Here is a 13760-nt window from a genome sequence, read left to right as displayed (position 1 = left end):
GCATGTGATGTTTATCATGTTTTGCATCTTATTTGCTTAGAACGACGGTAGTAAGTAAGATGATCCCTTATCATAATTTCAAGAAAGTGTTCACCCTAACTGTGCACCGTTGCGAAGGTTCGTTGTTTCGAAGCACCACGTGATGATGGGGTGTGATAGATTCTAACGTTCGCATACAACGGGTGTTGACGAGCCTAGCATGTACAGACATGGCCTCGGAACACACGCAATACACTTAGGTTGACTTGACGAGCCTAGCATGTACAGACATGGCCTCGGAACACGGAGGACCGAAAGGTCGAGCATGAGTCGTATCGAAGATACGATCAACATGGAGATGTTCACCGGTCTTGACTAGTCCGTCTCACGTGATGATCGGACACGGCCTAGTTAACTCGGATCATGTTTCACTTAGATGACTAGAGGGATGTCTATCTGAGTGGGAGTTCATTGAGTAATTTGATTAGATGAACTTAATTATCATGAACTTAGTCTAAAATCTTTACACTATGTCTTGTAGATCAAATGGCCCACGTTGTCCTCAACTTCAACGCGTTCCTAGAGAAAACCAAGCTGAAAGATGATGGCAGTAATTATACGGACTGGGTCCGGAACCTGAGGATCATCCTCATAGTTGCCAAGAAAGATTATGTCCTAGAAGCACCGCTAGGTGAAGCACCAATCCCAGAGAACCAAGACATTATGAACGCTTGGCAATCATGTGCTGATGATTACTCCCTCGTTCTGTGCGGCATGCTTTACAACTTAGAACCGGGTCTCCAAAAGCGTTTTGAGAAACATGGAGCATATGAGATGTTCGAGGAGCTGAAAATGGTTTTCCAGGCTCATGCCCGGGTCGAGAGATATGAAGTCTCCGACAAGTTCTTCAGCTGTAAAATGGAGGAGAATAGTTCTGTTAGTGAGCACATACTCAGAATGTCTGGGTTGCACAACCGCTTGTCTCAGCTAGGAGTTAATCTCCCGGATGACGCGGTCATTGACAGAATCCTTCAGTCGCTTCCACCAAGCTACAAGAGCTTTGTGATGAACTTCAATATGCAAGGGATGGAAAAGACCATTCCTGAGGTATATTCGATGTTGAAATCAGCGGAGGTGGAGGTCAGAAAGGAACATCAAGTGTTGATGGTGAATAAAACCACTAAGTTCAAGAAGGGCAAGGGCAAGAAGAACTTCAAGAAGGACGGCAAGGGAGTTGCCGCGCCTGGTAAGCCAGTTACTGGGAAGAAGTCAAAGAATGGACCCAAGCCTGAGACTGAGTGCTTTTATTGCAAGGGAAGTGGTCACTGGAAGCGGAACTGCCCCAAATACTTAGTGGACAAGAAGGCCGGCAACACCAAAGGTATATGTGATATACATGTAATTGATGTGTACCTTACCAGTACTCGTAGTAGCTCCTGGGTATTTGATACCGGTGCGGTTGCTCATATTTGTAACTCAAAACAGGAACTGCGGAATAAACGGAGACTGGCAAAGGACGAGGTGACGATGTGCGTCGGGAATGGTTCCAAGGTCGATGTGATCGCCGTCGGCACGCTACCTCTGCATCTCCCTACGGGATTAGTTTTAAACCTCAATAATTGTTATTTAGTGCCAGCTTTGAGCATGAACATTGTATCTGGATCTCGTTTAATTCGAGATGGCTACTCATTTAAATCCGAGAATAATGGTTGTTCTATTTATTTGAGAGATATGTTTTATGGTCATGCCCCGCTGGTCAATGGTTTATTCTTGATGAATCTCGAACGTGATGTTACACATATTCATAGTGTGAATACCAAAAGATATAAAGTTGATAACAATAGTCCCACATACTTGTGGCACTGCCGCCTTGGTCAAATTGGTGTCAAGCGCATGAAGAAGCTCCATGCAGATGGACTTTTGGAGTCTCTTGATTACGAATCATTTGACACGTGCGAACCATGCCTCATGGGTAAGATGACCAAGACTCCGTTCTCCGGAACAATGGAGCGAGCAACCAACTTATGGGAAATCATACATACCGATGTGTGCGGTCCAATGAGTGTTGAGGCTCGCGGAGGATATCGTTATGTTCTCACTCTCACTGATGACTTAAGTAGATATGGGTATGTCTACCTAATGAAACACAAGTCTGAAACCTTTGAAAAGTTCAAGGAATTTCATAGTGAGGTTGAGAATCAATGTTCATAGTGAGGTTGAGAATCAACGTGACAGAAAAATAAAATTCTTACGATCAGATCGTGGTGGAGAATATTTAAGTCACGAGTTTGGTACACACTTAAGGAAATGTGGAATCGTTTCACAACTCACGCCGCCTGGAACACCTCAGCGAAACGGTGTGTCCGAACGTCGTAATCGCACTCTATTGGATATGGTGCGATCTATGATGTCTCTTACCGATTTATCGCTCTCATTTTGGGGCTATGCTTTAGAGACTGCCGCATTCACTTTAAATAGGGCACCGTCGAAATCCGTTGAGACGACACCGTATGAATTATGGTTTGGGAAGAAACCTAAGCTGTCGTTTCTAAAAGTTTGGGGATGCGATGCTTATGTCAAGAAACTTCAACCTGAAAAGCTCGAACCCAAGTCGGAGAAATGTGTCTTCATAGGATACCCTAAGGAAACTATTGGGTATACCATCTACCTCAGATCCGAAGGCAAGATCTTCGTTGCCAAGAACGGGTCCTTTCTGGAGAAGGAGTTTCTCTCGAAAGAATTGAGTGGGAGGAGAGTGGAACTTGATGAGGTGATAGTCACCCCTTCCAAACCGGAAAGTAGCGCAGCGCGGGAAAATGTTCCTGTGGTGCCTACACTGACTGGGGAGGAAGTTAATGATGATGATCATGAAGCTTCGGATCAAGTTACTACTGAACTTCGTAGGTCCACAAGGACACGTTCCGCACCAGAGTGGTACGGCAACCCTGTCCTGGAAATCATGTTGTTAGACAACGGTGAACCTTCGAACTATGAAGAAGCGATGGCGGGCCCGGATTCCGACAAATGGCTAGAAGCCATGAAATCCGAGATAGGATCCATGTATGGAAACGAAGTATGGACTTTGACTGACTTGCCCGATGATCGGCGAGCCATAGAAAACAAATGGATCTTTAAGAAGAAGACGGACGCGGATGATAATGTGACCATCTATAAGGCTCGACTTGTCGCTAAGGGTTATCGACAAGTTCAAGGGGTTGACTACGATGAGACTTTCTCACCCGTAGCGAAGCTGAAGTCCGTCCGAATCATGTTAGCAATTGCCACATACTATGATTATGAGATATTGCAGATGGACGTCAAAACGGCATTCCTTAACGGCTTCCTTAAGGAAGAGTTGTATATGATGCAGCCGGAAGGTTTTGTCGATCCTAAGAATGCTAAGAAAGTATGCAAGCTCCAGCGCTCAATCTATGGGCTGGTGCAAGCATCTCGGAGTTGGAACATTCGCTTTGATGAGATGATCAAAGCGTTTGGGTTTACACAGACTTATGGAGAAGCCTGTGTTTACAAGAAAGTGAGTGGGAGCTCTGTAGCATTTCTCATATTATATGTGGATGACATACTATTGATGGGAAATGATATAGAATTCTTGGAAAGTATAAAGGCCTATTTGAATAAGTGTTTTTCAATGAAGGACCTTGAAGAAGCTGCTTATATATTAGGCATCAAGATCTATAGAGACAGATCAAGACGCCTCATTGGTCTTTCACAGAGTACATACCTTGACAAGATATTGAAGAAGTTCAATATGGATCAGTCCAAGAAGGGGTTCTTGCCTGTATTGCAGGGTGTGCAATTGAGCACGGCTCAATGCCCGACCACGGCAGAAGATAGAGAAAAGATGAGTGTCATCCCCTATGCCTCGGCCATAGGGTCTATTATGTATGCCATGCTGTGTACCAGACCTGATGTAAACCTTGCCGTGAGTTTGGTAGGAAGGTACCAAAGTAATCCCGGCATGGAACACTGGACAGCGGTCAAGAATATCCTAAAGTACCTGAAGAGGACTAAGGATATGTTTCTTGTTTATGGAGGTGACGAAGAGCTCGTCGTAAAGGGTTACGTCGACGCTAGCTTTGACACAGATCTGGATGACTCGAAGTCACAAACCGGATACATGTATATTTTGAATGGAGGAGCAGTAAGCTGGTGCAGTTGCAAGCAAAGCGTCGTGGCGGGATCTACATGTGAAGCGGAGTACATGGCAGCCTCAGAGGCAGCACAGGAAGCGGTCTGGATGAAGGAGTTCATTGCCGACCTAGGGGTGATTCCCAATGCGTCGGGCCCGATGACTCTCTTCTGTGACAACACTGGAGCTATTGCCCTTGCGAAGGAGCCCAGATTTCACAGGAAGACCAGGCATATCAAGCGTCGCTTCAACTCCATTCGTGAAAGTGTTCAAAATGGAGACATAGATATTTGTAAAGTACATACGGACCTGAATGTAGCAGATCTGTTGACTAAACCTCTCCCTAGAGCAAAACATGATCAACACCAGGACGTAATGGGTGTTCGATTCATCACAATGTAACTAGATTATTGACTCTAGTGCAAGTGGGAGACTGTTGGAAATATGCCCTAGAGGCAATAATAAATGGTTATTATTATATTTCTTTATTCATGGTAATTGTGTATTGTTCATGCTATAATTGTGTTATCCGGAAATCATAATACATGTGTTAATACATAGACCACAATGTGTCCCTAGTAAGCCTCTAGTTGACTAGCTCGTTGATCAACCGATAGTCATGGTTTCCTGACTATGGACATTGGATGTCGTTGATAACAGGATCACATCATTAGGAGAATGATGTGATGGACAAGACCCAATCCTAAGCATAGCTCAAAGATCGTGTAGTTCGTTTGCTAGAGCTTTTCCAATGTCAAGTATTTTTTCCTTAGACCATGAGATCATGCAACTCCCGGATACCGTAGGAGTACTTTGGGTGTGCCAAATGTCACAACGTAACTGGGTGACTATAAAATTACACTACGGGTATCTCCGAAAGTGTCTGTTGAGTTGGCACGGATCGAGACTGGGATTTGTCACTCCGTGTGACGGAGAGGTATCTCTGGGCCCACTCGGTAATGCATCATCATAATGAGCTCAATGTGACTAAGGCGTTAGCCACAGGATCATGCATTACGGTATGAGTAAAGAGACTTGCCGGTAACGAGATTGAACAAGGTATTGGGATACCGACGATCGAATCTCGGGCAAGTAATATACCGATTGACAAAGGGAATTGTATACGGGATTGCTTGAATCCTCGACATCGTGGTTCATCCGATGAGATCATCGTGGAACATGTGGGAGCCAACATGGGTATCCAGATCCCGCTGTTGGTTATTGACCGGAGAGGCGTCTCGGTCATGTCTGCATGTCTCCCGAACCCGTAGGGTCTACACACTTAAGGTTCGGTGACGCTAGGGTTGTAGAGATATGAGTATGCGGAAACCCGAAAGTTGTTCGGAGTCCCGGATGAGATCCCGGATATCACGGGGAGTTCCGGAATGGTCCAGAGGTGAAGAATTATATATAGGAAGTCCAGTTTCGGCCACCGGGAAAGTTTCGGGGGTTATCGGTATTATACCGGGACCACCAGAAGGGTCCCGGGGGTCCACCGGGTGGGGCCACCTATCCCGGAGGGCCCCATGGGCTGAAGTGGGAAGGGAACCAGCCCCTAGTGGGCTGGGGCGCCCCCCATGGGCCTTCCCCCTGCGCCTAGGGTTGGAAACCCTAGGGTGGGGGGGCGCCCCACTTGACTTGGGGGGTAAGTTACCCCCCTTGGCCGCCCCCCCCCATCTAGATGGGACTTGGCCGGCGCCCCCCCTCCCAGGGGGCCTATATAAAGGGGGGGAGGGAGGGCAGCAACACAACAGCCTTGGGCGCCTCCCTCCTCCCCTGCAACACCTCTCCCTCTCGCAGAAGCTCGGCGAAGCCCTGCCGAGATCCCGCTACATCCACCACCACGCCGTCGTGCTGCTGGATCTCCATCAACCTCTCCTTCCCCCTTGATGGATCAAGAAGGAGGAGACGTTGCTACACCGTACGTGTGTTGAACGTGGAGGTGCCGTCCGTTCGGCACTCGGTCATCGGTGATTTGAATCACGGCGAGTACGACTCCGTCAACCTCGTTCATTGGAACGCTTCCGCTCGCGATCTACAAGGGTATGTAGATGCACTCCTTACCCCTCGTTGCTAGTATACTCCATAGATCGATCTTGGTGAGCATAGGAAAATTTTAAAATTCTGCTACGATCCCCGACAGTGGTATCAGAGCCAATGAACGAGGTCTCTAGTTGGGGATCGTAGCAGAATTTTAAAATTTTCCTACGCTCACCAAGATCCATCTATGGAGTATATTAGCAACAAGGGGAAAGGAGTGCATCTACATACCCTTGTAGATCGCGAGCGGAAGCGTTCCAATGAACGAGGTTGACGCAGTCGTACTCGCCGTGATTCAAATCACCGATGACCGAGTGCCGAACGGACGGCACCTCCGCGTTCAACACACGTACGGTGCAGCGACGTCTCCTCCTTCTTGATCAAGCAAGGGGGAAGGAGAGGTTGATGGAGATCCGGCAGCACGACGGCGTGGTGGTGGATGTAGCGGGATCTTGGCAGGGCTTCGCCGAGCTTCTGCGAGAGGGAGAGGTGTTGCAGGGGAGGAGGGAGGCGCCCAAGGCTGTTGTGTTGCTGCCCTCCCCCCCTTTATATAGGCCCCCTGGGAGGGGGGGCGCCGGCCAAGTCCCATCTAGATGGGGGGGGCGCCGGCCAAGGGGGGAGACTTGGCCCCCAAGGCAAGTGGGGCGCCCCCCACCCTAGGGTTTCCAACCCTAGGCGCAGGGGGGAGGCCCATGGGGGGTGCCCCAGCCCACTAAGGGCTGGTTCCCTTCCCACTTCAGCCCATGGGGCCCTCCGGGACAGGTGGCCCCACCCGGTGGACCCCCGGGACCCTTCCGGAGGTCCCGGTACAATATCGATAACCCCCGAAACTTTTCCGGTGGCCGAAACTGGACTTCCTATATATAATTCTGCACCTCCAGACCATTCCGGAACTCCTCGTGACGTCCGGGATCTCATCCGGGACTCCGAACAACTTTCGGGTTTCCGCATACACATATCTCTACAACCCTAGCGTCACCGAACCTTAAGTGTGTAGACCCTACGGGTTCGGGAGACATGCAGACATGACCGAGACGCCTCTCCGGTCAATAACCAACAGCGGGATCTGGATACCCATGTTGGCTCCCACATGTTCCACGATGATCTCATTGGATGAACCACGATGTCGAGGATTCAATCAATCCCGTATGCAATTCCCTTTGTCAATCGGTATGTTACTTGCCCGAGATTCGATCGTCGGTATCCCAATACCTTGTTCAATCTCGTTACCGGCAAGTCTCTTTACTCGTACCGCAATGCATGATCCCGTGACTAACGCCTTAGTCACATTGAGCTCATTATGATGATGCATTACCGAGTGGGCCCAGAGATACATCTCCGTCATACGGAGTGACAAATCCCAGTCTCGATCCGTGCCAACCCAACAGATACTTTCGGAGATACCCGTAGTGCACCTTTATAGTCACCCAGTTACGTTGTGACGTTTGGCACACCCAAAGCACTCCTACGGTATCCGGGAGTTGCACGGTCTCATGGTCTAAGGAAAAGATACTTGACATTGGAAAAGCTCTAGCAAACGAAACTACACGATCTTTTATGCTATGCTTAGGATTGGGTCTTGTCCATCACATCATTCTCCTAATGATGTGATCCCGTTATCAATGACATCCAATGTCCATAGTCAGGAAACCATGACTATCTGTTGATCAACGAGCTAGTCAACTAGAGGCTTACTAGGAACACGTTGTGGTCTATGTATTCACACATGCATTACGATTTCCGGATAACACAATTATAGCATGAACAATAGACAATTATCATGAACAAAGAAATATAATAATAACCATTTATTATTGCCTCTAGGGCATATTTCCAACAGTCTCCCACTTGCACTAGAGTCAATAATCTAGTTACATTGTGATGAATCGAACACCCATAGCGTTCTGGTGTTGATCATGTTTTGCTCTAGGGAGAGGTTTAGTCAACGGATCTGCTATATTCAGGTCCGTATGTACTTTACAAATATCTATGTCTCCATTTTGAACACTTTCACGAATGGAGTTGAAGCGACGCTTGATATGCCTGGTCTTCCTGTGAAACCTGGGCTCCTTGGCAAGGGCAATAGCTCCAGTGTTGTCACAGAAGAGAGTCATCGGGCCTGACGCATTGGGAATCACCCCTAGGTCGGTAATGAACTCCTTCATCCAGATTGCTTCTTGCGCTGCCTCTGAGGCTTCCATGTACTCCGCTTCACATGTAGATCCTGCCACGACGCTTTACTTGCAACTGCACCAGCTTACTGCTCCTCCATTCAAAATATACACGTATCCGGTTTGTGACTTCGAGTCATCCAGATCTGTGTCGAAGCTAGCGTCGACGTAACCCTTTACGACGAGCTCTTTGTCACCTCCATAAACGAGAAACATATCCTTAGTCCTCTTCAGGTACTTCAGGATATTCTTGACCGCTGTCCAGTGTTCCATGTCGGGATTACTTTGGTACCTTCCTACCAAACTTACGGCAAGGTTTACATCAGGTCTGGTACACAGCATGACATACATAATAGACCCTATGGCCGAGGCATAGGGGATGACACCCATCTTTTCTCTATCTTCTGCCGTGGTCGGGCATTGAGCCGTGCTCAATTGCACACCTTGCAATACAGGCAAGAACCCCTTCTTGGACTGATCCATATTTAACTTCTTCAATATCTTGTCAAGGTACGTACTCTGTGAAAGACCAATGAGGCGTCTCGATCTATCTCTATAGATCTTGATGCCTAATATATAAGCAGCTTCTCCAAGGTCCTTCATTGAAAAACACTTATTCAAATAGGCCTTTATACTTTCCAAGAATTCTATATCATTTCCCATCAATAGTATGTCATCCACATATAATATGAGAAATGCTACAGAGCTCCCACTCACTTTCTTGTAAACACAGGCTTCTCCATAAGTCTGTGTAAACCCAAACGCTTTGATCATCTCATCAAAGCGAATGTTCCAACTCCGAGATGCTTGCACCAGCCCATAGATTGAGCGCTGGAGCTTGCATACTTTGTTAGCATTCTTAGGATCGACAAAACCTTCCGGCTGCATCATATACAACTCTTCCTTAAGGAAGCCGTTAAGGAATGCCGTTTTGACGTCCATCTGCCATATCTCATAATCATAGTATGCGGCAATTGCTAACATGATTCGGACGGACTTCAGCTTCGCTACGGGTGAGAAAGTCTCATCGTAGTCAACCCCTTGAACTTGTCGATAACCCTTAGCGACAAGTCGAGCCTTATAGATGGTCACATTACCATCCGCGTCCGTCTTCTTCTTAAAGATCCATTTGTTTTCTATGGCTCGCCGATCATCGGGCAAGTCAGTCAAAGTCCATACTTCGTTTTCATACATGGATCCTATCTCGGATTTCATGGCTTCTAGCCATTTGTCGGAATCCGGGCCCGCCATCGCTTCTTCATAGTTCGAAGGTTCACCGTTGTCTAACAACATGATTTCCAGGACAGGGTTGCCGTACCACTCTGGTGCGGAACGTGTCCTTGTGGACCTACGAAGTTCAGTAGTAACTTGATCCGATGCTTTATGATCATCATCATTAACTTCCTCCCCAGTCGGATTATTGCCAGAAATCAACACCTGTAAATGAATAGCTTATGATCAACAGTGGCATCATGAGCCAGGCCTATGCGTAGTTACTATGCACGAGTAGAACACAAAGCAGTTGTGGGCGTTGATGTTGCCAATTCTTCTTGCCGCTACTAGTCGTATCTTGTTTCGGCGGTATTGTGGGATGAAGCGGCCCGGACCGACCTTACACGTACGCTTACGTGAGACAGGTTCCACCGACTGACATGCACTAGTTGCATAAGGTGGCTAGCGGGTGTCTGTCTCTCCTACTTTAGTCGGAACGGATTCGATGAAAAGGGTCCCTATGAAGGGTAAATAGAAATTGGCAAATCACGTTGTGGTTTTACGTAGGTAAGAAACGTTCTTGCTAGAAACCTATTCAAGCCACGTAAAAACTTGCAACAACAATTAGAGGACGTCTAACTTGTTTTTGCAGCATGTGCTATGTGATGTGATATGGCCAGAAGATGTGATGAATGATATATGTGATGTATGAGATTGATCATATTCTTGTAATAGGAATCACGACTTGCATGTCGATGAGTATGACAACCGGCAGGAGCCATAGGAGTTGTCTTTATTATTTTGTATGACCTACGTGTCATTGAATAACGCCATGTAAATTACTTTACTTTATTGCTAAACGCGTTAGCCATAGAAGTAGAAGTAATTGTTGGCGTGACAACTTCATGAAGACACAATGATGGAGATCATGATGATGGAGATCATGATGATGGAGATCATGGTGTCATGCCGGTGACGAAGATGATCATGGTGCCCCGAAGATGGAGATCAAAGGAGCAAATGATATTGGCCATATCATGTCACTATTTGATTGCATGTGATGTTTATCATGTTTTGCATCTTATTTGCTTAGAACGACGGTAGTAAGTAAGATGATCCCTTATGATAATTTCAAGTAAGTGTTCCCCCTAACTGTGCACCGTTGCGAAGGTTCGTTGTTTCGAAGCACCACGTGATGATCGGGTGTGATAGATTCTAATGTTCGCATACAACGGGTGTTGACGAGCCTAGCATGTACAGACATGGCCTCGAAACACACGCAATACACGTAGGTTGACTTGACGAGCCTAGCATGTACAGACATGGCCTCGGAACACGGAGGACCGAAAGGTCGAGCATGAGTCGTATAGAAGATACGATCAACATGGAGATGTTCACCGATCTTGACTAGTCCGTCTCACGTGATGATCGGACACGGCCTCGTTAACTCGGATCATGTTTCACTTAGATGACTAGAGGGATGTCTATCTGAGTGGGAGTTCATTGAGTAATTTGATTAGATGAACTTAATTATCATGAACTTAGTCTAAAATCTTTACACTATGTCTTGTAGATCAAATGGCCCACGTTGTCCTCAACTTCAACGCGTTCCTAGAGAAAACCAAGCTGAAAGATGATGGCAGTAACTATACGGACTGGGTCCGGAACCTGAGGATCATCCTCATAGCTGCCAAGAAAGATTATGTCTTAGAAGCACCGCTAGGTGAAGCACCAATCCCAGCGAACCAAGACGTTATGAACGCTTGGCAATCACGTGCTGATGATTACTCCCTCGTTCAGTGCGGCATGCTTTACAGCTTAGAACCGGGTCTCCAAAAGCGTTTTGAGAAACATGGAGCATATGAGATGTTCGAGGAGCTGAAAATGGTTTTCCAAGCTCATGCCCGGGTCGAGAGATATGAAGTCTCCGACAAGTTCTTCAGCTGTAAAATGGAGGAAAACAGTTCTGTTAGTGAGCACATACTCAGAATGTCTGGGTTGCATAACCGCTTGTCTCAGCTGGGAGTTAATCTCCCGGATGACGCGGTCATTGACAGAATCCTTCAGACGCTTCCACCAAGCTACAAGAGCTTTGTGATGAACTTCAATATGCAGGGGATGGAAAAGACCATTCCTGAGGTATATTCAATGCTGAAATCAGCGGAGGTGGAGATCAGAAAAGAACATCAAGTGTTGATGGTGAATAAAACCACTAAGTTCAAGAAGGGCAAGGGTAAGAAGAACTTCAAGAAGGACGGCAAGGGAGTTGCCGCGCCCGGTAAGCCAGTTGCCGGGAAGAAGCCAAGGAATGGACCCAAGCCCGAGACTGAGTGTTTTTATTGCAAGGGAAGTGGTCACTGGAAGCGGAACTACCCCAAATACTTAGCGGACAAGAAGGCCGGCAACACCAAAGGTATATGTGATATACATGTAATTGATGTGTACCTTACCGGTACTCGTAGTAGCTCCTGGGTATTTGATACCGGTGTGGTTGCTCATATTTGTAACTCAAAACAGGAACTACGGAATAAATGGAGACTGGCAAAGGACGAGGTGACGATGCGCGTCGGGAATGGTTCCAAGGTCGATGTGATCGCCGTCGGCACGCTACCTCTGCATCTACCCACGGGATTAGTTTTAAACCTCAATAATTGTTATTTAGTGCCAGCTTTGAGCATGAACATTGTATCTGGATCTCGTTTAATTCGAGATGGCTACTCATTTAAATCCGAGAATAATGGTTGTTCTATTTATTTGAGAGATATGTTTTATGGTCATGCCCCGCTGGTCAATGGTTTATTCTTGATGAATCTCGAACGTGATGTTACACATATTCATAGTGTGAATACCAAAAGATGTAAAGTTGATAACGATAGTCCCACATACTTGTGGCACTGCCGCCTTGGTCACATTGGTGTCAAGCGCATGAAGAAGCTCCATGCAGATGGACTTTTGGAGTCTCTTGATTACGAATCATTTGACACGTGCAAACCATGCCTCATGGGTAAGATGACCAAGACTCCGTTCTCCGGAACAATGGAGCGAGCAACCAACTTATTGGAAATCATACATACCGATGTGTGCGGTCCAATGAGTGTTGAGGCTCGCGGAGGATATCGTTATGTTCTCACTCTCACTGATGACTTAAGTAGATATGGGTATGTCTACCTAATGAAACACAAGTCTGAAACCTTTGAAAAGTTCAAGGAATTTCAGAGTGAGGTTGAGAATCAACGTGACAGGAAAATAAAATTCTTACGCTCTGATACCACTGTTGGGGATCGTAGCAGAATTTTAAAATTTTCCTACGCTCACCAAGATCCATCTATGGAGTATACTAGCAACGAGGGGAAAGGAGTGCATCTACATACCCTTGTAGATCGCGAGCGGAAGCGTTCCAATGAACGAGGTTGACGGAGTCGTACTCGCCGTGATTCAAATCACCGATGACCGAGTGCCAAACGGACAGCACCTCCGCGTTCAACACACGTACGGTGCAGCGACGTCTCCTCCTTCTTGATCCAGCAAGGGGGAAGGAGAGGTTGATGGAGATCCGGCAGCACGACGGCGTGGTGGTGGATGTAGCGGGATCTCAGCAGGGCTTCGCCGAGCTTCTGCGAGAGGGAGAGGTGTTGCAGGGGAGGAGGGAGGCGCCCAAGGCTGTTGTTTTGCAGCCCTCCCTCCCCCCCCTTTATATAGGCCCCCTGGGAGGGGGGGCGCCGGCCAAGTCCCATCTAGATGGGGGGGGCCAAGGGGGGAGACTTGCCCCCCAAGGCAAGTGGGGCGCCCCCCCACCCTAGGGTTTCCAACCCTAGGCGCAGGGGGGAGGCCCATGGGGGGCGCCCCAGCCCACTAAGGGCTGGTTCCCTTCCCACTTCAGCCCATGGGGCCCTCCGGGACAGGTGGCCCCACCCGGTGGACCCCCGGGACCCTTCCGGAGGTCCCGGTACAATACCGATAACCCCCGAAACTTTCCCGGTGGCCGAAACTGGACTTCCTATATATAATTCTGCACCTCCGGACCATTCCGGAACTCCTCGTGACGTTCGGGATCTCATCCGGGACTCCGAACAACTTTCGGGTTTCCGCATACACATATCTCTACAACCCTAGCGTCACCGAACCTTAAGTGTGTAGACCCTACGGGTTCGGGAGACATGCAGACATGACCGAGACGCCTCTCCAGTCAATAACCAATAGCGGGATCT

General features: G+C 47.6%; 1 protein-coding gene across 1 annotated transcript in view; it reads left to right on the top strand.

Annotated features, from left to right (window-relative positions):
* The window catches only part of LOC109766590 (putative disease resistance protein At3g14460), a 32119-nt gene that overhangs the window by 8281 nt on the left and 10078 nt on the right, over nt 1–13760 (top strand). Inside the window, exon 2 of the mRNA XM_045231232.2 lies at nt 4691–4698. Within this exon, the coding sequence (XP_045087167.2) occupies nt 4691–4698 (8 nt within the window). The remainder of the gene's footprint in view (nt 1–4690; nt 4699–13760) is intronic.

This window comes from Aegilops tauschii, chromosome 7, assembly GCF_002575655.3.
Source record: "Aegilops tauschii subsp. strangulata cultivar AL8/78 chromosome 7, Aet v6.0, whole genome shotgun sequence".
In the NCBI taxonomy this organism is placed as follows: domain Eukaryota; kingdom Viridiplantae; phylum Streptophyta; class Magnoliopsida; order Poales; family Poaceae; genus Aegilops; species Aegilops tauschii.
Note: the sequence above shows the minus strand (reverse complement) of the source record. Positions and strands in the feature narration are given on the sequence as shown.